Source organism: Mastacembelus armatus, chromosome 2, assembly GCF_900324485.2.
Source record: "Mastacembelus armatus chromosome 2, fMasArm1.2, whole genome shotgun sequence".
NCBI lineage: Eukaryota > Metazoa > Chordata > Actinopteri > Synbranchiformes > Mastacembelidae > Mastacembelus > Mastacembelus armatus.
The window spans coordinates 6,881,363-6,908,883 of record NC_046634.1 but is presented as its reverse complement, the minus strand read 5'-3'; the positions used below and the strand labels follow the sequence as shown (position 1 = coordinate 6,908,883).

At 39.8% G+C, this 27,521-nt stretch overlaps 5 protein-coding genes across 6 annotated transcripts; all 5 read right to left on the bottom strand.

The window, feature by feature from the left end:
* Positions 1–185: 185 nt before the first annotated feature.
* Positions 186–11,979, bottom strand: LOC113127305 (nectin-2-like). 2 transcript variants are annotated; one of them, XM_026301766.1, is made up of 8 exons: positions 11,687–11,979; positions 10,003–10,086; positions 9,729–9,881; positions 8,857–9,180; positions 7,973–8,302; positions 6,406–6,690; positions 5,724–5,825; positions 186–2,207 (listed from the first exon to the last, which is right to left on the bottom strand). In XM_026301766.1, the coding sequence occupies exons 3-8, from the start codon at positions 9,793–9,795 to the stop codon at positions 2,203–2,205; spliced, it is 1,113 nt and encodes a 370-aa protein (XP_026157551.1). In that variant the 5' UTR covers positions 9,796–9,881; positions 10,003–10,086; positions 11,687–11,979; the 3' UTR covers positions 186–2,202. The 2 variants fall into 2 exon arrangements, with proteins under 2 accessions (XP_026157551.1, XP_026157550.1); XM_026301765.1 differs by having other exon boundaries at positions 9,729–9,855; positions 11,687–11,978.
* Positions 11,980–12,249: 270 nt separating this feature from the next.
* LOC113127306 (OX-2 membrane glycoprotein-like) lies at positions 12,250–14,830 on the bottom strand. Its single transcript, XM_026301768.1, has 6 exons — positions 14,761–14,830; positions 14,152–14,490; positions 13,692–14,000; positions 13,444–13,534; positions 13,227–13,289; positions 12,250–12,944 (listed from the first exon to the last, which is right to left on the bottom strand). The coding sequence occupies exons 1-6, from the start codon at positions 14,813–14,815 to the stop codon at positions 12,788–12,790; spliced, it is 1,014 nt and encodes a 337-aa protein (XP_026157553.1). The 5' UTR covers positions 14,816–14,830; the 3' UTR covers positions 12,250–12,787.
* Positions 14,831–15,736: 906 nt separating this feature from the next.
* Positions 15,737–18,353, bottom strand: LOC113127307 (OX-2 membrane glycoprotein-like). Its single transcript, XM_026301769.1, has 7 exons — positions 18,265–18,353; positions 17,176–17,526; positions 16,716–17,024; positions 16,600–16,638; positions 16,409–16,490; positions 16,254–16,312; positions 15,737–15,962 (listed from the first exon to the last, which is right to left on the bottom strand). Exons 1-7 carry the CDS (start codon positions 18,338–18,340, stop codon positions 15,904–15,906), a joined length of 975 nt encoding a protein of 324 aa, XP_026157554.1. The 5' UTR covers positions 18,341–18,353; the 3' UTR covers positions 15,737–15,903.
* Positions 18,354–18,450: 97 nt separating this feature from the next.
* Positions 18,451–21,907, bottom strand: LOC113127543 (OX-2 membrane glycoprotein-like). Its single transcript, XM_033325606.1, has 6 exons — positions 21,779–21,907; positions 21,236–21,325; positions 20,843–21,094; positions 20,231–20,563; positions 19,412–19,505; positions 18,451–19,326 (listed from the first exon to the last, which is right to left on the bottom strand). Exons 1-6 carry the CDS (start codon positions 21,822–21,824, stop codon positions 19,284–19,286), a joined length of 858 nt encoding a protein of 285 aa, XP_033181497.1. The 5' UTR covers positions 21,825–21,907; the 3' UTR covers positions 18,451–19,283.
* Positions 21,908–24,809: 2,902 nt separating this feature from the next.
* Positions 24,810–26,841, bottom strand: LOC117152613 (uncharacterized). The gene is made up of 5 exons (XM_026302225.1): positions 26,663–26,841; positions 26,205–26,519; positions 25,812–25,929; positions 25,371–25,407; positions 24,810–25,268 (listed from the first exon to the last, which is right to left on the bottom strand). The coding sequence occupies exons 1-5, from the start codon at positions 26,718–26,720 to the stop codon at positions 25,098–25,100; spliced, it is 699 nt and encodes a 232-aa protein (XP_026158010.1). The 5' UTR covers positions 26,721–26,841; the 3' UTR covers positions 24,810–25,097.
* Positions 26,842–27,521: the final 680 nt, after the last annotated feature.

The following is a 27,521-nucleotide window of genomic DNA, read 5'->3' as shown; positions in this document are numbered from 1 at the left end:
GACTTGGAAATATCAAGAACTGCCATTTTAAAGCAAGGTCACCATCTAGTGGTAAACCCACAATCCTGCACTGAAAAGAAATAAGTCAGTGGTTATGTTGATGTTAAAAACATCAAAGAAAATCCTTATGAAAAGGTGAGCAATTTCTTATTAGTCCAATTCCTAACTGGACTAATTCTGTTTAAAAGCCACAGAACTGCCAAAACATAAACACATGATTTTATTGTGAAGGTTAGCTCAGTTTCCTCCAGATAACCCTCTATGTTCTAATAATTGTCAAATTATTAGCTATTATCAGTTATAAAAATAAATCTGCTATTCTAAACATCTCCCTTTCTCTTTCCAGTCTTTGTGAGGTCAGTGGAAACTGTAAAATTATTCCTGTTACTGTAGAGGAATAGGTGAACAATTCAACGGTCCTCTTCAGACTGTAGAGCTGATCTGAGTTCATTTGAATCGATTTAGAGCTTTAAATATATGCATGAAGTTAGTCATAAATAATTTTTAAAAAGGCACAAAGACGCTATTACACCAATGGCGTGGGCTGTGGAGGAAAGGAGTTTCCTATTGTGTAACTTGAGGTCTGGTTAGTGTACCACCTAGTCGTCAGCATCACACTTTGTAACCATAATATGGCAAGAATGTGCAAGAAGCACAGGAAGTTAAATACTGTTCCAAACACTGTTGACACTGAAGACAGTAAAACTAATGCAAGGCAAAATGTTCTTGTTTTACAGCAGCTTTAGAGTAGTGTTCTGTATCATCAGTCTAGGTCTTTATTGAGATTTAAACCTTATAACTGTACTAACACAGTAGAGCTGATGCACATGTGTCAAAGTAGTAAAATTAAAAAATGCAATAGCTGTTTTTAATAATTATTATTGTAACACTTTTAAAAAAATTATACATGAAATTTTCTACAAAACAAAATACTGCATACTGTACACAGGCCCTTGTGGGGTAAAATTAATATTTTCTCACGACTGAAAATAAAAGACTAAACTCACACACTGACGCTATGATTTGGGTGTACAAGTCATGGAACAGTGCACAAAGATACACACAAACACACTACACTGCTTTCTCTTTCAAAACACACACGCACAAACATGCAGAGACAGACACAGATGCCTTCTGTCTTTCACACATACATATACAGCAGCAGGGTTCATCTACACAGAAATCATTTGGGTGGTGTGAACCACAGAGCACATGAAGGGTACAGGCCTTCTGCCCAGCACAGCACAGCACAGCACAGCATATAAATAACTAACCTTTCATTCACTCAGAGCATCCTTTCAGTTGAGCCATACGATGCTGCTTCACTGAAAGTCTGATTTCAGCCTCCATCCCATTATTTCTCTTCGATTTCCTGAAATTTGCCAGGCTTGTTTAATATCTTTCTCCTGTATTTGATGACTGGACATAGATGTGGTGATTGCTGGTGGCCATTTTGCCATTTTGTCCATAACAATCAGGCAGTAGTGGCCAAGAACAACTCTTAAGGGATTTGTGTGTTGGTGTTTTTGTCTGTCTCACTCAACCAAACTGTGCAAAGCTCTGACTGAATAAATTATACCAAGCAATATCTAACTAACTGACACAATAGAAATAAGTAAGATACTGAATTAAGGAGTTTCTAAAGTAAAGTTTTTGAAAGGTAACTTTTAAACTATTTCCCACTGATGCACAACTTTTTGTTTTATATTTGGATTACATTAGCTGAGTTTCTAAAAATGAGTTGATTTTCTTAAATAATTAACAAGTCTAACTGTGCAAACTCTACTCAAGCTAATATATATATATAAAATTATCCTGTTCAGGAGAACTGACCTAACCACACACACCACACACTACAACTAGCCTTATAAAGGTAGAGCTTCAAGTTAGCCTGACCACTGCACCTCCAAGATACACTGACACAACTGTAAAACTTTCAATCAATAATCAATTCAACCTTTCTACGTAAAGTGTAACTAGAATCAAATAATGTGGTTTTAGTTCTGTTTACTGTGTAGTCGATGTATGTTTGCACTGACAGTTCCTTCCCAGCTCATGGATGCAGAACCAGAAGTGTTGGCTCAGCTCGGTTCCCTTCCTGTTCCCTCCCTTCCTGAGCTGGATGGCATGCTGCTGAACAGCTAGGTCAGGCTCAGAGCAACACTGGACCTTCATCAAAGCAGTGGTGACGCCGGCTCCAAATCAGTCTGCAAAACGTGAGAGCGAGACAGTAAGTTGGTCAGACACTCACTTTCCAAACACACTTATAAAATCAGACAGGTAAAGGTTTATATGTCTAGAACCAAATCCAAAAGTTTTTAGTGGAAAGTTAACAGAAAACATTCTCTGAGAGCCATGAATAAATGACCAGTGAGGAACAAGACTTATTGTGGTGAAAATGTCACAACGTCATGTGCAGAGGTTGTATTTACTTGACAGAAATCCCACATCGGAATGCAAAAGTAAGCACAGACATGTCTGCACACACACACATAGGAAGAATATCCTAAACACCCACTCAGATCTAAGACCACATGTATAAAACAGTAAAACATTGCAGGAATGACAGAGTCATAATCAAGTGCCTACCACACCTCATTGTACATGTGGTAACAATGTGAGTTATTAAGAAGATGCATCACTTAGGAAAAATCTGGAGCATGAAAGCTGGATTAACCCATGTAGCCTAAAAGCCAATTAAATAAAGTGTGACCAGTCACTAGAAAATCAATCATCACCTTAGAGGCCACAAAATGTTTCTGAAAATGTTTCTGGTTCATTATCAAGATAATGTTAAGCTTAACGATCATCTAGCTACCAGCAGGTGTCACCATCATTTTAACAAGTCGATGTTCTTTTTATGATATTATGAGTTTAGTTCCTTTTTCCTCCATCTAATCTCTAAGGAGCAATCAGTGTCACCCTCATCTCTGCCCGTATGTTCTGAAGGCTGACTGTGTGTGTGGAGCCGGATGTGGTCCCTCCCCTGTACTTCCTGTGGTGCAGCAGATTGAAAGGTGCCACTGAAAACATTTGCTTCCATCAATAAATGGTTCTTATTTGAGGTCAGCTTCCTGCCCCTGTAGCTTGTGACTCAACTGTAACTTATAGTCTATACATGTCCACCCAGCCACACCAAAAATCATGGAAACAGACACAAATAGAACAGCAGCATTTTACTGGAAGGACCTCATGCCAAGGCCACGCTTCCCAGTCATGACTGCAGCCAGCAGAGGCTGAATTCCACCCACTAACTCAGAGGGAACAACAAAAGCCATTCTGTGGCCAGGTCACAGTTCGACTGTAACTGCAGACAGTACAACTCTTCACATCATTTACAGCGGCTTTCTCTGCATCACAACATCTCACATGGGCTTTAAACATGCATCAACTCTGAGTTTTACTTTCAGATATTCACTGCATGCAACAGGACTTTCATTCAGAGAAGAAGTGCTGATTGGGGGCTTATACAACATACTCAGGAATCCAATATGAAAAAACACTATACTAATAATAGACAGAAGCGTCAATACTCTTTGCATGCAATCTGAAGCACATCACAGTAAAAGCCTGTGTTCCTGGCACATTTCAGCCAAGCAAATACAGTATGTTTGTGTCTGTGCAGCCGAGTTTTAGGGGGACGTTGATATCAACTGGGCAGGCTTTCAGCTTGTCTGGTTCCTCCTTGTTGGTACTCCCTCCTCCAGGCCCCTACAGTCTGTCTTCCCCCACAGTGCAAGGGATTAGACAGAGAAAGGGGGTCCTTTCTTCTGGCTGCTCACTCAAGACAATCAGCACAACCACTTGTTATTCTGGTCAGGATCCACCCAGTTGGAAAAGGAGGAAACTTGGGCAAGGACTTTCAAGCGATGTGGAAAAGCTCAAGCAAACAGAAGCTTTATTTCCTAAGAGAAACCTATTTTTGCAACAATCAAGCTGTAAACTCTTCAAGCCCTCCCACACTGAATTTTGTCCACACAAATTTGAGCAAGTCTTGGTCCAACCAACAGTATCAATCACATACAAACACAGTATTTAAGACTGTCAAGTCTGTCGCTGATGGGTTAGGCATGTGAGAAAAACAAACACTCTTAAATCAGCACCATGACGTGTGAGACTAAAGGGAGTGAAAGTTAGTTTTAGAAGGCGACATGATGAGATGGCGGGGAATGTAAGAATGAAGCGGATGTGTCGGTGGCTTTTCAGCCTTCAAACAGTAGGAAAATGTTGATATGTGCCCCAAACTTTCTTATCGCACAACAATATAAAAACACGGAAAAAATGAAGGGAAAAGGAAACTCACTAATCTTTGCTTGAGGTTATGATTAAATACAGACATATTTAGGAAATGCTTTGCTCTCAGGTTTGTGGACTTAAGGGTTTTTAAAACTATGTAAAAATGAATGTATAAAATCCATTCAAGTATGACAAACTATAAATTACTGAATTTATTGGGATTTTTCTTGATTGCGAAAAAAAATATTATGGCCTCGTTAATTCTTTGGTAGCTCCTACGCCAAATCAAGAATAGCCGTGGGACCATCCTGACCTGGACACATCAGTGCCCACTTTTGTTTTTCTTCCCTTACAGCAATGACTTTTATTTGGCCAGCAGAACGTCAGCCAAAGCTTCTGTCACTGTGCCGATAAGTTCAGTTTTCCCTGCCTGTTGTGGTGGGCAGAAATTTATGATAAAGGGGAAATGGGCAGTGATCCACATGCTACATTATGCCACTGGCGCCACACAGTTTCCATGACACCCAGAGACAATTATGGGAAAGGTGCTAACAGGAGTCAGAGGAGTGTTGATGACACATCTAAGCACCCACCCTGGCACTTCTGTGTGGAAAACATCCGTGATTTCTGACTAAATGTGAGACATTTCATCTCATTTGATGACACTCTTATTCTCACTTCATACAGGCTCCTTGATGCCAGAACAGTCAATCTTGATTTCAGCTGCTGTATGTTATGTTGAAACACTCAGTTTCTTAGACCAGCTACCAGCTGGACTTTGTGCTGTGCACATCGCCACTGCCCTTTATCAGTGGCCTTTTAAACACTTAAACATGTTTAAAGCAACTTATGAAGTAGGTGACAGGAGAGATCTCTATTTTTAATGTAGTTCCTCCACAAAGCACCATGGGCCACCAGTGTAAATTGAAATCTTTCATAAACACTCACACGTGACCCATTGTTAATGTACAAATAGAGATAATAGCAGCTTTGAACAGGAAAAATATGTCAGTCCAATTTTAGATATGCTACTGTAGCTGTTCCAGGCTGGTTTAGTGTCAGGGCCTATAAAATCCCAGGCTGTTTCTGTTTATATAATGAGAACAAATGTGAACACTTCATCATAATCACTGCAGTGACAACAGGCACTCAAAACTTGGCCAGTACAGCAAGCTACGAGACAAACAATGCACTGAATATCAGCTGAGTGTTTTTCTCCCACAAAAGATATCCTGTAATAAAGAAAAGCCCATAAAAGTGATAATAATGGGGAGGCTGATTTCTCAGGTGTTATTTGTACTTGAAACTGCAAACTAAAGGGGAAAATCCACCCTCGGATTCTTTCATAACAGAATTTTTGATGACATGCTTTAGTTTTCTCTTTGCATCCACCCTGTGCACTTCCTAAAATCCTTTTGGGAAACCGCTAGAGAACAGGCATGGCCTTGTCATTTTTGCTGAACTGTTGTAGAGAGTAGTAAACTCACCGTCGGTGCAGATAAAGCACTTGCAGAGGCACACGCAGAGACACAGGAGAAGGACCGCTGCCACGCCACACACTGACAGGAGGATGACTATGGCCGGACCCACTGCAGCACACGCACACACACACTTAGTCCTTATGTTTTAAGAGTGTAGCATGTAAAATGTTTGACATCTGGATTAAATATGACTTAGTACAGGAATAAGATTTCTCTTATGTGAAAAAACCCCTTCCCGTATGCAGATATTACAGGACTCAGGACCCCATCAAAGCAGCCATAATTACCCATGACTAAAATAGCTGAGAAGACACACATGTGGAGAACAAAAACCTTACAACTAAGTGATGGGAAGTATAACTGGATTTTATACATTTCAGCAACATATTGAGACTGTTAGTGGAGGCAGTTTAACACAGTCTGTCATTTTCTGACAGTCGACCTCTAAGAATGACAGACTGGAGAAAATGTCTTCTATTGGCTCATAGAGTTAAAACACTGCCTGTGGTGGCTTAATACATGGATGCTACTTGGAAAACAGAAAATACAGTTTCTACTAAATTTTCACCTCTAAACTGTGAAACCTCTATACATGTATTCAGAAATAACCAGAATATATTTGATGAATCAGGATAGCCAGACACCATTTACACTTAGAACAACAAGCCATTCTTTATGGGCTCCTCACCGTTTGTGTTGAGGGGCACTGACAGAGGTTTCTTCAAACCACTGTGGTCCACGATGCACTTGACAGACAGATCACTGAGCAGCCCTGATTGGAATAACACTGTGCTTGTCACTATTGTTGTGCCATCACCCTGGTCATAGGAAGATAAAACAGGCGGTCCCAGCGTTCGGTTGTCACCGCCAAAGTTCCACGTGATGTCTGCTGCAGGACGGGACTGGGCGGTGCAGTTGGCCTCAGTGACTCCTGGTGATGAGGTCACATGGCTCACCTCTGGTTTGGGTAAAACTGGGGAAAGAAAGATTCTGTTGAGTGGTTGCTTAAAGATATATTCTGATAATACAGTTTCTATTTCTTTAACTAGATGGACCAAAGAGAAAATTCTGCATTTCATCCTGTTAACTTTGTTGACAGGATGACACAAGTCATCCTGGAAAGAAAACCCAGACAGAGAACAGCAGCAGAGCAGCTTTCCCTGTTTGTTAGTGTGTCTGGATGTTGGTTCATATCAGTTTAGACAAAAGCAAAGCTTGTTTAGCAGAGCAACAAAGAGAGACACACACTCACATTCACACACTCATTCACACACACACACACACACACACACACACACACCCTCACACACACACACACACACACACACACACACACACACACACACACACACACACACACACACACACACACTCACATTCACACACTCACATTCACACACAGTGAGGGCCTGTGTCTAGGGAAACAGTGAGCCACTCATCCCCTGGGATTTATTCCAAATTAATCACCCCTTTCCCCTCAGTGACACCCCTCTTTCTTTTTACATTATCACTCCAAAAACACACACAGAGGAAGATCAACAAACACCCACATTCTTGGAACTTTTGCTAAGGACTTCTGAAGTTACACCCAAGCCTGCCATTGTGGTTTACAACTCTGTCAGATTAACAGGGCAAAAGGAAGAAGGGGTTAAGAGGAGCAAGGGGCACAAAGAGTCTCAAGAGCAGGTCAGAACAGTAGTTTAATGACCCACTACAGCAACTCTCACCTCAGCACTGCCTGTGGTTTGTTTACACACAGCGCTTCCCTTTCCTGAGCTATATCTGAGATGCACCCACACACATCAGCACACACTTCCCCTCAGCCTACAGCTTCTATCTGCTATAGAGTATGAGTTGAGATTATTTGGAAGACAATAACAATAACAACAATAATAACAATGTCAAAGCATAAACTCTTTTAAAGTACATGTTTAGACAGCAGAACAATGTAATGAATTGAAGTATTAATACTACAATCAAGAGTATTTAGGCCATGTTATAATGATCTTTCACATTCAGACAGAACACACACATGAAAACACTGACATATCATTACACGTTATATATTTCATGTCTAAAGCTAAAAGAAAAATCTCTGATCAGATGGCATTTCTTTCTTGCTCAACAAACTAAAAGATTTCCAGTTTACGGCAAATCCTCCAAAAATAAGCAATTTACAAATAATGAATAAAGGAGTGCAGGATGAATAAAAAATGACACCAGTGTTGCCAGACACCTCCTGTCACCAGACTCACCATAGACGGAGAGGCAGGCGATGGCGCGTCTGGTGCCGTCTGGGTATGTGTGGAACTCACAGGTGTAGCAGGCCTCGTCCTCTGTCCTGACTGACTGGATGGTCAGCTGGGTGTTGTTCAGAGTTCGGCTCAGACTAACCCGACCCTTGAACTGCTCCTCTATGTTGTAGTGCCTGTGCTTGGTGTATGAAGCCATGGTGGTGGTGTCACCCTGCTCGGCCGTTTTCTTCCAAAGCACCTGGTACACCCTCTCAGGGAGGCTGTACCAGCAGGACAGGTTGGCTGGTTTCCCACTTATGGCCGTCTTGTTGCCCTCCAGGTGCACTTTACCTGGGGCAAATAAAATGCTTCTGTAATTAATATTTTTTGATGACATGAATTTGATACAGGATAAGATAATGTAGTTTAGCAATGGTGGGTGCATTTTAGCACACGTCAAAATGGATTTTTAATGTAGTGGACTGGCTTGTGTGAAGGTTCAGGGGTAACAAGATGGAGTCTTGGAGCGATTAAAGTCTGTGTGTGTACATTCAGTAATAAACAGAAGCAGCTAGACCAGCAGGCTGAGTAGGCTGTCAGATTTTAGCCTACTACTTACTCTCTCAAGGCATTCTGGGAACTGTGAGCAAAGCACACACTATCAGGGACCCCAATCAAAACACACTGTCTAACAGCTGAGCTATTCAAAAACTACATGACTTCTACAAATAAACACAAAGGCTTTGTCTTCGTGAAAGAAAGAACAAAAGTTCAAGTGTTCAGCACTGAAAATGCTTACTGAAGATAACAGAAGCTAGGAAATTATCCCCAGAATAAGCACAACTAAAACCACTCTGGGTAGGTAACCTAGGTAAGATATGAAGCATGTGCACAGTCATACTCACTGATGACGCTGACGCACGTCCTGCCTTCCTGTTTGCCCTTAGGGAAAACATCAAAGATGCACGTGTAGCAGCCCTCGTCATCAGGTCGCACCCTCTTGAGGGTGATGTAGCTAGCGTTGTTGTGGTGGCTGGTGAGCTGCACATTGGGGTCTTGATGGCTGATGTGGACCGGCACACCTTGTTTATATGCCAGGAGGACCTTGTCGTCTTTGTTCTGCCAGCGGATTTGACGGACACTCTCACCTGCTGCTGTGGTGATGTTGCAGCCAAGCATGAGAGACTGACCTGCCTCTGCGGTCAATCTGGTGGGAGCTGTAACCTGACCTGGATTTAGACACAAACAGCAAGTTAGATTTGCTTTAAATGGATAAAATGACATTTCTAAAATTATCTTTTTCCTTTGTCGTAATGGGTTACTGAGTGTTGTTGAAGAATTATTGAAATTTGAAATGAAATCTGCAACACAATAACCTGTTCAAAAAGTGAAGGGGTCTCAGTAACACTTATATTTGAGCAACAGAATCAAAAAACTGATGCAAAAAAGTAAATATTTCTTTAGTAAGGACTCAGATGGCAGAAAGCTTGATTTAATCTTTATACATTATATTTTTACAAACTTCATCGTAAATTTTCTATGTAAAGTCTGATTTTGTATCTCCACTATGAAATATATAAAGTGGGCTATAGATTACATTCCTCTCTAAAATAGGGGGAAAGAAACAGACTGCACTGTTTTATAGTTTGGAATAAACATCTAGTTTGTATATATGTGCATGGGAAATAGTTATTCCTGCTTACAACACAAAGTTTTGTGCAACTTACAAGGAGCTATAGACCATGTAATAATCCACAAACCAGTTTACAGAGCCTACCTTGCGCTCTGGAAGCAGTTTCAGCTATCCAGAGCAGGAGACACAGGGGGAGCACAAGTCCACACATCGCACACTGAAGCAGGGTTACCAACTCACTCGCTGACCTAGTATCACATCCAGGCTGCAGCTGCAAACACAACCACTGTCTGAGAGCTTAAACAGATACAAACATAATCTAAAACCCACTGTGAAATCTCAGCACTAAGCACTTCAGAGAGCTTGTGGCTACATAAAGGTGTTAAATATGAACTGAGAGGCTGTGATAGTGACGTACCTCTGTACGCTGTCCTGTGTTCTGACTTGTTGAGTGGCTGATGGTCAGCACAGTTGCAGCTGCATCTTACTGGCACATTGTTTGCTGTAATGTGAAAGATGCAGCCAGAGGATTACACCAGCAGTGACAGCATTGCCTGAGCATCAGTAGATTACACTCGTTGCTTAGTGCAAAAAACGTGAGTAACTCTTTAGGAACGTTTGTGCATCTAATAGTGCGCTCACTTCACTTTAGAAGTTCTCACCATGGAATTGCAAGTTGTAAGCATCAACAACAACAACTGCTGATTCAAGAAACATCACCTGGGATCTAACGGGACTTTTTACATGTGGATGTGGATCCACAGCACGCACTCCTTCCCTGGTAAGCCCATAATCATCCCCTAAAAAAACAAGCTGCCACTTTGAAGTCTAGACAGCATCAAGCCTAAACATTTCACAATTGATACTTAAATTCCAGCCTCACCGAAATTATAGTGGCCACATAGTGATGCAATATGGGATTAGAAGACATTAGTCACTAAGGTGATCACAACGTGTGTGTTTGTAACTTTGCAGAGGGTGTGTGTGCTCTGGTGCAGACACCAGCTGAGCCCTGCGGTTGGTTGGTTTTGAACATTACATTGTGGTAAAGCTCCCCACTTGTTATTTAGGAGGCACAATAGAAAGATGCTGCTGTAAATCTGGCACCACATCAGCATTCCACATCCTGGACAAAAAGATGGAAACAGCAGGAATCACACATAAACTAGCCTTTGATCAGACTCTACAAGTAAAGTGGACTTGCTGAAAGAGAGAAACCCAATTAAACCACAAGACAGACCAGGTCCAGACCTCAGAGGTTTATGGGTGTTCTTTTACAGTTCCAAGCATCTGGCGTCAAACATGCAGCCTGCTCCTGTCGGGCAACAGTTAAATCAGTTTTCCACTACAAAAACCCAACTTATAGTAGCCCACTATCAGACATAACGCAGCAACAAATCTAATTTATTCAACCAACTGTAGCTTTTGAATGTGAAACTCCAGTAGAAATTGCCTAACATAACTCTAAAAGTCACTGATATTATGCAAGTGAATTTGCATGTAATTTAAGAAAAACATTAATTTTCAATATATTTTTCATCCTATTTGAAGCTAAAATTCTTTAACCACAAATTCATCTTATTCAGAGAACATTTCAGGTCCACCAAAAGACAGAGTGAGAACAGGCTGGCAACCTAAATCCTAAAACGTAGCTCTACATCCAGATGTGCACTGGACATTATTGCTCTTTGCACAGCTGTTTCAGTCACAGGAGACAGATGTTATTTGAACCTTCTTGAAAAGAGTACTGATAAAAACATAACTAAAAGCTTTTGATGTGAAAAGTCAGCGTTAACTCCCATTTGGTCACTTTCATCACATTTTACATATTGCTATTTTTATGTTAGGAAAACAAACAAGGTAAATATTTCATAGCAAAGCTATAACTTAATCACATTATAGTAATTAAAGTTGAGTAATTAATATATTTGTAATAGGTGCATGAATTAATAGAAGGAACCCTACACTGTAGAAAATCATCAAGAGTTTGGCAAACTGACTGTAGGTATGTGGATATTCCTGGATTAGGGATCATATAACTCACAACTACTACAAACTTCAATGCTGCAATAACTAAAACATTCATGATAAGACAAACTTACCAGCTGACAGTCCACTAAACAGAAACTTTACTCCCAGTAACTAAGATGCTCCCTGTTCTACAGGTAACATGAAACTGGCACAGAAAAATCCATGGTTTCCACATTAAGCTCCGATCCACCACTGAGTTCCTGCCGCCTCATTCGAATGCCTGCTCTCCTGAACCGCCTCTACGCTTCCTCAGACATAACACCTGAAGAAACAGGGACATCCAGTGGCCATGTGGCACAACTGCTGCTGAAAATCTGCAGCAGAGACGGTTTTGGATTGAAACTTTACTGAAAAACAAACGATGGCATAAAGCACTTATAATCATAGCTCCCTTTATCATCACTTTTCCAAATCTACTTGCACTATAACATGTTAATGTGCTGTACCTGGCACTCTCTAGCTTATAAATGTGAAAAAAACACCTTTGAGTCTTATAGCAACAGGAAATCACAATATATAACATTAATTGGTTCATTAAATCATCATGAGTCGTGTTAATTCAGCATATGTTGTAATTTTATTATATAACACATGGAGATCCTTGTTTTTTATGGTTTTGACATTTCAGTCAGTTAGAAAACATCCTTACTGGTTTTAGCAAAACTTAAACAGTTGTTTTATTTTGGCACCTCTTTTTGCTTTATGTGTAGTCTGAAATGTGAGGCCTAAATAATCAACATTTTAAAATTTTGTCATTTGACTTTTGAGTTAGTCAACAAGTGTTAGTTTGAATTGTATAAGTATTTTGAGGCTATAACTTTCACTCTTTGTTAATGCAGAGCAGCCAGTGAGTCAGAAGCTGCATCCATTCACATTTTGACAAAACTCCTGTCTAGTATTGATTGATGGATGACATGTATCTAACTTTGTAATCCAGAGTCAGCAGACACTGATGTTTTTTTTTCTTTAACATACTTACAACAAATGATTGGAAACACCAGACTCCTTGTGAAGTTTTAGAGCAAAGTCTTTTGTAGCCGACCTCTGAACTCGGACCAAATATGCTGCTTTACAGGCCAATTCATTTTTTTTCCTATAAATGTCTAAATGTCTAAATATAAAACTCTTATTTCTTATCACAGACTTATGAAAGCAGCTTGTCTTGTGCATTATTATGTACCACTGATTGGTTGAGTTTGGGCAAATAGTTGTCGCTGACACTTTGCTGTCAAATGTGACCGTTCTGTGTGGTGGCTTTGTGGACTTTTCTTAGCAGACTGCCGTTGCCTGACCAGCTCATTGCCCTGCTCGATTAGAGGTGTTTGGGCCCTTCAGACAAAAACAAGACAATTTCCACTCAATAATACATTATGTCACATATATGTATTGCTGAAATACATAGATAAACGTGCTAACTATGAGTACACTGGATAAAAAAATGTGAAGGGTCAGATTTGGCTTCGTTACTATATCACACATTTGTTTGGGAGGCACAGTTACAAGATGGTAGGTAAGCAAATAACTAACAAATTTAACAGAGAAGACAGAATCATCATAGAAATAAGTCCTAAATAATGAACCTCTGCAAGTAAATAATATCAAGCTTCTTACTTGTCAGGATCTTTGGTTGTTTTTCGTGGTGTTTTGTTCTTTTCAGGGTCTTTGTTACACAGACTGAGGAAAAAAGGGGCAAAGGTCAGTGCTGAACAGACATTTATCAGTTATTGATTTCTGGGTTTTGTCAGGAAATATCTATTTTTAGATGCTCTGTGTAGCCCCTTACTGTCCGTAAATCATTAGCATGATAACAAGATAGACTGAAAATTACCTGTTCTGGGATTTTAGTAGAAGCAGAGCACTGACTACAGCAGCACAAAAACAGCCGAATACCACAAGCAGCACAATTATCAAGGTGAAATCTACAACAAAGATGAAAAACGACTCAACAAGTGAAAACAACAACAGATCAAACTCGATTACTGTTTTCAGATTCACACTCCTAGAAAAAGAAGCGTAACCATCAGGATCATAAAGTAACTCTCACTCTATGAATCAGTGTCTTTGGATGTTTCTCACCATCAGCAGGCGTCTGTTTGACCTGAGGGACCATCATGACCACCTCCACCTGAGGACCAGGGGGCACCCTCGCTGCACATCCGACCTCTGCACTGTCGTCATGGGAACCAGACAGCACAGCTGTAGCGGTGACAGTGACTGTACCGTTGATGTTGTTGACTCTGACAGTGTTGTGGTGAGAGAGGCTGGAGTCTCGTTGTGTGACCTTCAGTGTTACTGTGGGAGCAGGTCGACCTGTGGCCGAGCAGGACACGACTGACTCTGCAGTAGAGTTTGATTCTCTGATGAGCAGAACGGGCTCATGCAGCTCTGCACAGACCAGATAGTTAATAGAAAATTGTTGTTACACAGACATCAGCTTCTGATATTATGCACTTTGCCCAGGATGTTAGCTTGTACCAGCAGGTCACAACATGTTCAGTTAAACTGGTAAAACATGTAGTGTAAGCCGTGTCCTTACCGTAGAGCTGGAGACAGGTTCTCCCTGTCAGAGCACCATCAGGATAGGTGTTAAACAAACAGCGATAGCAGCCTTCATCCTGATCCGACACGTTTCTGATAACTATGGAGCAAGTCTGCAGTCCAGCTTCTTTAAACTCCAATTTATCTTTAAACCCAGAATTCACTCTTTGACCAAAGTATGTGGTGTAGGTAGCGAGATTCTTCTCTCCCTCAGGTAACATTTTCTGCCATGTGACCTGAAGAACATCTTTAGGTTGGAGGAGCTGACAGCTTAACTGAGCCTCAGCTCCCACTGCTGCCACCACAGTCTGCTGTGTTTGGATCACAGCTGGAACACCTGCATGGACGAAAAAAAAAAAGATCTGTTAGAAATGTGGGGTTCACCTGTATGTGCACACCTGTAACACACCTCTGCTCATCAACACAGTCATTTCTAATAAGTAAACTGAAAAACAACATATCGAGCTGCAGTTGCACAAAGCACAGACTGTAACTTTAATACAAACACTATAAAAGCAGGCAGTGTTAGGAACCTGTCCACCACAAACAGCTTTAAAAACAACTAAAACATATAATAGACTCAATCAACACTATTTATTTTTCCTACATTTTGGAAATAGTCCCAAAACAAAAAGCAAACACAGCAGTAGACCGTCTGCCATTCTTCAAATCTGCCCGCCAAAAAATTCAAAGTCAGGACGATAAGCTCAGGTGTATGAAAGGACCAGACCAAGTCACAGTGGGAGGTTCCAGTAGGGAGGAGAAAAAACACCTGATTCCAAGAATAAATACACACTTTAACTACATAACGCGTTTCACTGGGAGGTCACGTAAACAGAAGACTAAATTACATAGGGAATATTATCTTTTTTTAAATGTATTTATTTATTTATTTTTTAACCAACGCTGTATTAACAGCACCGAGATCACCGCGCAGTGGTACGATCCTCCCAAAGTCCTTCCGTTAACCTACAAACACCGTAATGAGCTGTCTGGTATTTCTGGACTTAATATCCGGAAATGAAAAGTAGTAAATCTTTCACCGACATTGATAGTCCACAAAAACGGGTTAAACCAGGTGTTTTGAATTAAAACCTATGCTGAACTCTTACACGTCTGAAAACAACAATATCCAGTTACCATGTTGTACAACTTCATGTGGAAAATCTGACAGTAAGTCACATTAGGAAATACATGACAGCTAAATACGCACAATATGAATGTTTGACAAACACCAACTATAAATACAAATGTCCAGAAATCACTAAAGAAGAAATGTTTCCTGTCATAAAAAAATCACATGTAATTTATTAATATCAGAAACTGAAATAAACCAATGATGCATTACTTTAATTCAGTTACTTGAAACACAACCTGTAATTGAGTCAAACCATCACATTTTATTATATAACTTCATTCTATTTCAAATTAATGTGCAGAAAAGTGCAAAAAGTACAAAATGCTATAAAAAGGTGGGGAAAAAATGAAATAGCACTGAAACATTAACATTAGAGTGTATATTCATTTTTCCGGAGGAGTTCAAGTCATTACCAGTAAACCAGGACTAACTTCGACTCAGAGATGTACTGAGAGCTGAATGCTCTTTGGGCATTTCAGGTTTTTTGACAGTGGCAGGATAAACATGCTGTTTTGTTCAGGTTCCACTGTGGCACTACAGTTAATGTGGGTTCTTCTGGATCTATAAAGAGTCTGTAAACAGTAGGTTGTCTTGCTGTTGAAGGTGACAACGCTAGTGTGTTACTTCATTCTTCTCAGGAGATGTCCTCTGTTCCAAAACTTTCATGGGTCCTCAAAGACAATAACAACATATTTCATTTTACCCAATGTGTTTCAATACTAATATTATGTAACTAAGTGATTCTGAACGTGTCACACGATTATGCAAAATAGAGAAATGATATGTATCATCATTCGCTTTATGCAACAACCAGATTAGTCATGACAGTAGAAATAATGTGTAGGTATAGAGACAAGTTGGAAGGTTTACAATGTGACATTATTACATGCAACAGAGGGAAGGAGGCTAAACAAATTTTGTGTATGTGCAACTGAAGAATGACAACATAAAATGTGTCTTACTTCTGTTTGTTTCATTGGTTTGAGGCATTTCGTCCATCTCAGTGGGACTGCATGGGAGACTGGAGGAGTTAAAGACAATTACAAACATTTATCAACTAATAATCTGAGATGCAAATTGGAAAGCAAGAGAAAGTCAAAAAAAAAAAAAAAAGTACCTGTTCTTATGTTTTTGCATGAGAAGAACAATGACGACGGCAGCAAAACAAGCCAAGACCAATACAACAACCAAAATCCTCACTTTAGAATTAAGAGAAACAATATTTATATGACACTGAACATTTATGAAACAAAAACCGAATTCATGTAAATACTGACATGACATAAGAGCATGTGCACATGAACTTACTGAAATGTCTGTTTTCAGATTCAGACTCATTGTCAGATCCTGGAAAAAGAAGCGTAACCATCAGGATCATAAAGTAACTCTCACTCTATGAATCAGTGTCTTTGGATGTTTCTCACCATCAGCAGGCGTCTGTTTGACCTGAGGGACCATCATGACCACCTCCACCTGAGGACCAGGGGGCACCCTCGCTGCACATCCGACCTCTGCACTGTCGTCATGGGAACCAGACAGCACAGCTGTAGCGGTGACAGTGACTGTACCGTTGATGTTGTTGACTCTGACAGTGTTGTGGTGAGAGAGGCTGGAGTCTCGTTGTGTGACCTTCAGTGTTACTGTGGGAGCAGGTCGACCTGTGGCCGAGCAGGACACGACTGACTCTGCAGTAGAGTTTGATTCTCTGATGTGCAGAACGGGCTCATGCAGCTCTGCACAGACCAGATAGTTAATAGAAAATTGTTGTTACACAGACATCAGCTTCTGATATTATGCACTTTGCCCAGGATGTTAGCTTGTACCAGCAGGTCACAACATGTTCAGTTAAACTGGTAAAACATGTAGTGTAAGCCGTGTCCTTACCGTAGAGCTGGAGACAGGTTCTCCCTGTCAGAGCACCATCAGGATAGGTGTTAAACAAACAGCGATAGCAGCCTTCATCCTGATCCGACACGTTTCTGATAACTATGGAGCAAGTCTGCAGTCCAGCTTCTTTAAACTCCAATTTATCTTTAAACCCAGAATTCACTCTTTGACCAAAGTATGTGGTGTAGGTAGCGAGATTCTTCTCTCCCTCAGGTAACATTTTCTGCCATGTGACCTGAAGAACATCTTTAGGTTGGAGGAGCTGACAGCTTAACTGAGCCTCAGCTCCCACTGCTGCCACCACAGTCTGCTGTGTTTGGATCACAGCTGGAACACCTGCATGGAAACCTAAGGGTGGTGCATTTCCATTATTATTATTATAAACCCAGTGTAATGATGAGAGCTAGTGATCAACCACTGATCAATACAGAAGTACAAAATAGAGATCCCAAAATATGACTTGATTATGCAACTAACACAGAAATTGCAGGGCTGCTTTCAGCATTAAGGAAAAATGCACTGGTCAGCCACAATATTATAACCACCTGTCTAATACTGTGTACACAGGAGTCAATGCAGCAAACAGCTCACTGTACATCTTCTGTCAATCTGTCAGCTTCAATACTTCTGTCCGGAAGAGCATGAATCATTTAGTGATAGAAAAATGTGAAAGCAGTAAGAAGTGTGGTTGTGAGATAATCTTTAGACAAATTAAACAGCCTCCACATTCCAAGTTTTGATTATAGCTGCTAAATATTTGCCTTCATAGCAACATATGTAGCTTGTTTCTCATTTTCAACGATTTTTAACAAAGATTCAAAGTGGAGTGTTTTGAAAAAGATGAAAGAAAAGTAAATGTTTAATCCAAAGTCAGTTGACCACATCATCAGCGAGCCTTGGACGCACTGCCCCTGGTTTCACTGTCCTTTCTAAAATCTACAGACTGGGAACACCTGAGAGGACCTGTGGTTTGAGAGATGGTCTGACCCAGTCATCTAACATCACTTCAACCCTACACAATCAACACTGTACCTGCCACTGTTCATAATGTTGCTCCACAGACCATATAAAAGGCATTTTTCTCACCTGTGTGGAAAACTCCCAACGTAAAGATGGAATAAATAACTGCACGTGTCATCTTCGCTGGATATTGTGCTGCCATAACAGGAATCTCATACAGGTTGGTCAGGTTAGAAATAAAAATCCACCTGTTTGAGGCGACGCTGCCTCCTTTTGGTGTAGGAAAATGTTTCTACATTCCAGGTTGGACTAAACTCCAAGCTCCTGTATAAATATAGTATTTTATCAATATGTGTAAGGACAACGCATGATGTGAGCACAGCACCACTGTACACAGGTTAAATTGCAAAAATAAAACATCACATTTAATAACTATTCAAAAATAAATACAGACAAGATTTTACAATATTTCATGTGAAAGACATGAGCATGAAGCACACTGCAGGGAAATGTTAGTTTGACAGTGCAGAACTGTTCTACAGGCTCAATGCTACAATCACAAATATAGTTTATTGTCAGAGGTTCATTATGTGCATTGTTGGTGCATGAATAAGCAATAAATAACTGAATGACATAAAAACTAAAGTGCAAGAACAAGTGCAAAGTGCAAATAAACATTAACATCTGCCACCGTATTTTAAATAAATTATCTTTAACATCTCAACTTGTTTTCTCTTTCTCCACCGCGAGATGGCGCTGTGGTCCCTGTCTAGACGTCAGGGAATTTCTGTTACCTCACAGTGCTGGGAAAATAGTTGGATAAGCCCCATGCAAACAATTTCTATTGCAATCTTAACATTTTCCATGTGATCTAAATAAGCTTTTACTTAACAGTTAACACTGAAGCAACTTTTCTAATAATAGACTTTAGTCATGTTTCTTACATTCCAGTTTTTAGTCTGAAGCTCCATAAAGTTAAAGTGCTGAGTTTTGCTACTGACATAAATGTGAGGACCACGACGATGCATCTCCTGGAGAACATTAGGGCTCAACAGCTGTAGAAAACTAAAGTGGTTGCTGTATAACTGCGTTTGGCTTAATCTGTGTATGACTTCCCTGAAAGATGACAGTTATAGTGACAATAATTACAGTATGTCGGCGTTTTCATTCATTTTCCTTCTCTCGGACCTGCCAAGGAAAAGACAAGAGCTAATTAGAAAAGGAGGAAAATGACAGCACAGTGATTCAGTGTAAGAAAACTAGTGGAACATACCGTTTTCTCTTTAATACAGCAACAATAATGACGCAGGCTGCAAACAGCGGAACGGCAACTGCGACTGCAATCACTGAGCGGGGCGGAGTGTTTTCTAGAGAGCACCGGGACATGGTTAGTGTGGGCCAGGGCAGAAACACTGTAAAACACATTTGCATAAAAGAGAAAGGAAAGTTTCCACGGTAGCATTTTTACTTTTTGATGCTGACCTCCCTGAACAGCTAATTGCCAGGAAGCAGAAGTGAAACTGTAACTACTGCCGGTCACAGCAGTATCATGTTTATATTGAGTCAGCTTAATCTACTGTGCCTTCCCGAGAATGCTCCCTATCACACATCTCGAAACTGCATAACAATGCGGGCGACCTGGTTCCTAACTGGTCCCCCTTCAGGTAAGGAAGGCTGCACGACCTGGGTTTAGGGATTCTACTTCACTGATACTGATCTGGGACACAAACAACCAGTTATGTCACGGTTATTCCCGTCAGTCAGTCAGTAACAGTAAAGCTGGGAGTTTTCTACCAGAGCAGAATAATAAGCCTGGGCGGGTCAGTGTCTCAATAACCAGACTGGCTGTCTACAAAACAGTAAACAAAACCAACTAAACCGTTTATTTATTTCCGCGTTAAGAGTCACTTCCTTCTAAACTACTAGGGATTAACAGGAAGTCTGTCGTTTCCCCGTAGAATTACACCAGAATAAATATCGGGACTCTCCGGTTCAGCTTATCAAGCAGTGAGTCAGAGCGCGGCGTGCGTCACCACCACACGTAACACTGCCATTCTGCTCGGTACTGAAATGAAACGACTGATGTTCATACCACTTTTTTTCTCAGGAAATCCTGGAGCTGAAGAAAAGGGGATCCTCTCCTGCGTCTGCCCCCTCATCCCTCTGTTCACCACACACTCCACATTTCCGCTCCAGCCTGCGGGGATTTGCAGGGTGACGCTGCGGCTGCTCGCAAACGTGTTGTCACTGTTCGTTACTGTTGTGGTTGGGGATTCCTGTAAAGTCTGGACTCCGGGGGGAAGGTCCCACTGGATGGTTGGAGCTGGTTTCCCTGTGGCAGAGCAGTTAAACACGACCTGCATGTCTTCGCCTTGATGTTCACTGCTGGAAACTCGCTCATGTGCTGTGCTCACTTTGGATATTCCTTTATGGAGAATAGAAAGTCATCATTTAAAAAAAAGTTATTCTGTGGGCTGACAAATATTATTTGTTATTGTTTGACTGATAAATTATTACATATCTATATACGGTTAAATTAAAAAAAAAGTCCAAATGTGCGCACTCGGTATTAGGCACATTTTATTAATTTATGAGTTATTTATTTATTTATTTTCTGATTATAAATGAAAGTTAATTCATGAGCAACAGTTCTACAGAATTACATTTTGTAAAAGGCTTCTTATCTGCCCATATCTTTATTTACCTTGCACTGCGAGGCAAATCTGCTTCCTTTTGGACCCATCCGGATACGCATTGAAGGAGCAAATGTAACAGCTTTCATCTTCCCATGTCACATTGCGCAGCGTGATGGATGACGAGCTGAGAGTCGCTTCTGTGAAGATCACTTTTCCATGATAAGGCTCGTTTACTTGCTGTCCAAAGCGCTTACTGTATGTGGCCAGGTTCTCTATTGACTCGTCGTTGAAGAGTCTTTGCCATGTAACCTGCAGCACACCTGTTAACAGGATGATAATCCACCTCAGACATTTGCATCAAAAACAGGAATTATCACACACACTTAAAACAAAACGAGCCAGGCAGAAATGGGAATAATAATATGCAGAGTCACTGTAAAATATTAAAGAAAAAAACTCACCTTTTGGATCATCCACCGCGCATCGGTAGCTCGCTTCTTCACCGTAGACAGCTGTTGTGTTTCCATATCCGCTGATTTGAGAGGATGAACCTTAAAAAGAAATAAATAAAAAACAAAACAAAAAATGGTGAAGACTAATAATCTGAAAATCTCATGTTCTGATACTAACAAAAGTCAATCTATAAATAAAATGAGTGCATGCAAAATAAAAATAACATATTTCCTGCTCCTTCTAGCTCTCTAAACATCCCCTACCTTAAATAACTTTATCTATCAATGTAGCTTTAAAACATAATGCAGCGTCGCTCAAAAAGTAGATTATAGGTGTTAGCTCAGTTTATCGGTAAATGCTAAACTATGGGCTGTAGTCAACGCCAAATTAGGCAACAGGACGATCACACATCTCCACCTGGGTCTCTATCCAACTGCGGCAAGTACAAAGAACAAAAAACAAACATCCCCCTGGCATGTTCACGGACATTAAGGAAATCTCATCACTGTAATTTAACTCGTATCATATCTGTCCTGTCAGATTAGCCTTACCTCTTAGCAGTAGGCAGCTCACTATCAGGATGGGCAGCATTGTCATCTTCAGCAGTCTGCAGGGAGCTTTCAGTTTTTCCTGTGCAGAGGCTTTTAATCTGCCCAACGAAACTGAATCAAGTAGGCGGGTCTAAAGAGACTACAGTGTAAAATGGTTTATTTTTTGATCTGATTAATTTTTTAAAGAAAAATGAGGATACTTCAGAGGAATAGTCGCCTTAAATGAGCCCCTGCAGATGTACTAACAGTAAATAACCATATTTCCATGAATTATTCCTGAGATTTTTTTGTATTCAAGTTTGGGGCGGTCTATGATATAAAGCCTTTTGACCTGTCCAGTCACATTTGTTTCATTTCCAGGTCTTTTTTGTGTTTTAAATAATCTTTTTATGTTAAAAATAAATAAAAACCTCAGCGTCATCTGAAACTTGCTGATTCACATTACTACTCCCTGTGTTAATATTATTATTGTCAATGCCAGTAAATTGTGTACTGCACTGTATTTACACTAGTAATCACAAGTGGTAAAAAAAACCCCTGCCCAAAAACAGAAGTAGATTACTGTGCACTGGTATGTGGCGCTTTGTCTTTTGAGGTTTTAACACAATTCCCAGCAGAATACATGTTCATGTACAGTTAATACAGTCGTAGTCATGTGCTTTTTGACATATATCATTCCAGTCAGCTCGAACCAATGCTCACAAGCACAGAGGGGAAGTCCACAATTTGAGAATATAACAGGTATGTACTTCTGGGTGACATCTAGGTATGGGTTTACCACAAGTCATTGCTCCACACTGGATACAATGGGAAAATACTTCTGCAACTTCTGTAACTTCTGCATAAGATATTTAATAGTCATAAGTTTTACCAAAAAATGTGGTGGGCAGTGGTGTCACATCACACCCCAAATATAATGGACATTTGTAATCCTGAAACGGTATTTAAAAAATACCTCACAGCTTCATGAAACTTGATTGCAAAGAAATTTTTCCCAGGGTGCATTGTTGCTGGTGTATTGACAGTTCTGTTTGAAGTAGCTCTTTCCTGTGCTTTTCATTAGAAATTAACCACAGCAGGAAAGACAGGGCTGTCACGTGATGACAGAGAATGTGGGTCAGACAACTGACAAGCATCAACAACTGCACATATTCTATGAAGTCCTGTGAAATCTGTTAGAGAACAGCAACAGAGGAAGTTAACTAAAGTTAGCTAAATTGTTCTTCCCTAGAATCTGATTACAAAGTGCTTCATATTCAAATGAAAACTAAAACTAAATTGAATAATGAAACCTATTTTGATATGTTTCTCAATACTGGTTTTTAAATTTCACTAATTACACTTTAAAGTGATGTAAGTATGAATCATTGAGATTACACAACTACAAAACTGTTTAAAAGGTGTAGCAAATTCATGACACAGCTGGTGAACTATGGATGCAGATATAATGCAATAATTTTTAAATATCTTATCGTTCAAGGTACAAAAGGTGTTTTCAGGAAGTACCTAGGGAAGTACCTATCCTACCTGGCAGCTGACAGATATAATTCTAAGCCTTAACATGACAATAATATAAACCAGTAAATAAGCACCAGTTGGGTGCTTATTTACTGGTTTATATTATAATATTATATTATATATATTATATATTATAATAATATAAGCCAGTAAATAAGCACCCACCTGATCTAGATTACAGCATGAAATATTTTGGTCACAGGACTCCCTTCTTTGACTGTATAATTTATCTCTGTACCAGTTCTGCTTGACTGATCATTAGGCTCTGCAGTAGGTATCAAGCCATGCTGTTATAAATCCACTTAGACATTGGACAGGGAGCCCTGAGCCAAGCTGCCTTTAAATCCTACTCCCTCATGGTGGTATGACACGGCCTTACATCTACCTTTCTTCTGCTATGGCTAAACTACAAACTACACTGGTGCCACATGGACTTAATAAATATCCAAATGCTATGACTCACTAAGCCTTTCAGCCACCATCAGTTATCCAATTCGCCTAGTTTTTATTCTGTCTTTACATGTTGACCTGCATAGTCAATTCAGTCACATGCAGTTTTCATGCTCGAACATGGTGACCTGGTCAAATGATTTTCCCACCACAACAGGGACAGCTGACTCATTTCCTTTCAAACTGTATTACGCTGAAATAACCAAATTTATTGACCTCAGTAATATGAGCTGCAATTGGCCTTTCCATACATTAAAGATAGACATTATGTATTTACCAGATGACCAGGAATATATATACCACTCACCACAGTCCAGGGGGGTTTCTGCTCAGGGGGTTTGTGAGCGTCAGTAAGATACTGTCCACTTCCTCTGTACATAAAAAAGAAAGTCAAAATAAAGAGGGGGAACAACAAACTGAGGAAAACGAGGCATTTACAGTCTGAGTCTTCTTAACGTAAAAACAAAACATTTCATTCCTTAACTTGAAAAGAAATTCACACCAATCACACTGTAGATTTCTACAATATAATAAATGTGACATCCAAAACTAAGTTCATATTAAACTTTATACATTTATACTTGTACTGCAGCCTGTTTGGTACACCACATTGTGCACTCTAAAATGATTCACTATGCACACTGAAGAAATAACACTTATAGACACATCTGGAGAAATACAGGCATGAATACTAGACACCAACTACCCAGAGTGAAGTGTTAGCCACTGTAAATCATTAAGCCAGTGAATAAAAACAAATTAAATACCCACCTCAGAGTAACATTCAGTGAACATGTGTTAAACTGGCCAGGTGAAAATCGTAAGGTCATTCTCATTCATATTGAGCAAGGCAGGCAGCCAAGTATATTTATATAGCACACTTCATACAGAGTAAAACAAAGTGCCTTACAGAAACAAAAGACAAGTTAAAAGTACATAGGCAAAAATTAAAGTAACCAGCAAATGATACCTTTGTCTCCTGTTCCTCTGTGATCATTATAGAGACTACACTAAGCTCATGTCTGGTATTTGTTTGCACATAATGAAGTGATACTTGTTGTGCAGTAGACAACGGCGGTAAAACAACTGAGAACCTGAAAATGAGTTCGGGGTTTAGAGTCGCTTTGAATAGTTGACATCAATTGAATCAAAAGAGTTTATTTATCACACAACTGATTCAGGTCAGCGTTACATTCATGGGAGAGTGTAATTCTTTCTTCTTTCAAGTCACTGAACAAAACAAATTCTCTGGAAATTTGAAATTGTGAGAAGTAAACAGAGCACAAAACAGAAGAGTGCCCTCTTGTGGACAACAGGTCTACTTTCACTTATACAAAGACTAAAATACGCATCATATGGGAACAGAGTTTATGTCATGCTCTTCAAACAATGCAATATTCATGCCCTCTGTGGTCAATAGGTTAGTATTAGTATTCACATTAGAACTGCATATTTTGACAGTCGAATAAAGTCCACTCTCTCTCCTTAAGAAGGTGCTGTACGGCTCAATGTCTTCTGGCTCCTGCAGAGAGATGCATGTTTTTTTTTTTTTTTTTAATGATTCAAATTAAACAAACCACACAAATGAACAAATGAAGAGGGAATAATGTTTTTCTGTACATACCTTGCTCGGACGACTGCTCTGTGGTTCTGGTCGTTGTCTGTTGGGTGAAAGGACAAACCAAACTGCGTCAGTAACGAAACTTCTTAATTATTCTCTCTGCACTATGTGGTCTGCTCATAAACAAGACAAGATCAGACAGATCATTTACTAAAAATAATATTGCAGTATTAAAATTAGCAACAGTAACCACAGTGCTCAGCTCATCTGTTACGAATGAAGAGGCGGCATTCAAAGCATTAAGGAACAGCAAAGACCTATTAGTATCAAAATATACTCAAAGCAGCAAAAGTAAATATACTCATTACTTCACAAAGTTTATTTTTAGATTATAACTGTAACTACATTAATGTGTTCAACGACGCAGCTGGTAGTTACTTTCAACCGCAAAACCCTAAATTATTAATACTTCCTATAAATACCAGTGTTACAGTGATATCTGACCCATGACTCAGTCCTCTGTAGATAAATCCCAGGATAACTCCAGTTATGACGATGACTGTAGTGGCACCAATCAAAATAAAAGGAACACCCATTTCTGCAGGACTGCTGGGACCTTCACCTGGAAGAAGCCAGGAAAAGGAAACTGATATTTACTTTGTAAATTAATTGTAAGAGAATATTTATGAGGCTCTACAGAGTCTGGCATAACACATTACTGAAATATCAAAGTTTGTAAATCAGCAAACCTCAAAGACACTTGTACTGGCATGATTACTGTAGAAGTTGATTTATTCAGTAAACCTATACGTATATTTGTAACACTTACCACAAACTAGAAAATAACCCAACCAATATATCAAGCATGACAAAGGTAAAAAAAAAGAAATCCTTTACCTTCCACAGTGATGTTTTGGTGGAAAATAATTGTTCCATCTGGTCTCGAACACTCACAGGTGTAGTTCCCACTGTCCTCTGGTGTTAAACTGCTCAGGTGGAGAAATACAGTCTGATTCTTTGTCACAAATGTGAACCTGGAGTCACATTCATGCACAAAGTCGTGTCCATCATGTCGGTACGTCAGACGACACTCTTCTTCTCCTCTCCTCTCTGTGCTGATCTTACATATTATCAGCATGATGACATTCAGTGTTTCATTGGTGCAAACTGGACTCATATATGATGAGCTCTCTGAGGTTTTCACAGGAGATGCTGCGATCCAATAATCAACAGAAACAGTCAGTAAATTAACATTAACACTTGCTGTGTTCGTGTATTTTGTAATTATCACATCACATTAGCTGTTGTATTTATTATTATATGGATTATTATTAAAACTAGTTACTGTACAGTACCTTCAATACACACAGTCATCGGCAGCAGCAGAACAAAGCACAGAATCCATCCACCCATACTGGTCCAAAGCAGCAGTCAGCTGAAGTGAGTGGAGGCAGCACGTACTCATCTGAACTGTTTTCTGGTGACCCAAACATAAACCTCAAACTCTGCTCTCACAGGTACGAGCTGAAACAACGTCTTCTGAAGAGGAAGTGCTTCTAAAGGCCTCTTCTGCTTTCATATTAAGACACGCTGAAGGTAAAAGAGTGAGCAAGAGCATAAACCCAAAACATTTTTAGACCATAAAAATGACAATATCTCAGTGACTTCAATCACACCACTTTTCTTTTTAAAAGTCTTTTCAGTGAAACAAACATTTTCACAATATTCATTTTCAAAAATCTCCTATGGTCATTGGGTTGAGTCACATGCTTGGACTAAGGTTGGACCCGATTCTGGTTAGGGCCAGAGGTCAGACCACTTTCATTGGGCTCCGAGAAAAAAAAAAAAAAAAAAAAAGTGTTTGCACGCATTTAGAGGCCTGACTCGTAAATAGTGAACAGTGTGGTCTCAGAAGCTTTTTGCAGTTTATGTGCCTCATCTCGTTCATCAGGAAACCGACATGATGCCTTCACCGTGCACAGTTATGGCTTGACGCGCGCACACAAAAAAAAAAACAAAAAAAAAACCAAAACTTGACTTTATATTGTCCAGGAGTGAATCAAAATGTTGGCCTGTTTATGCACCAACATTCAAACAATCTGAAGTTTTTGAGCAGTAGCAGAAAAAGCAGCTTGTGTGTATGAAATAACTATCAATCGTAAATTGACTTCTTTGAAATTATACAGTACAACTGATTAAACTTTATTTTATCCT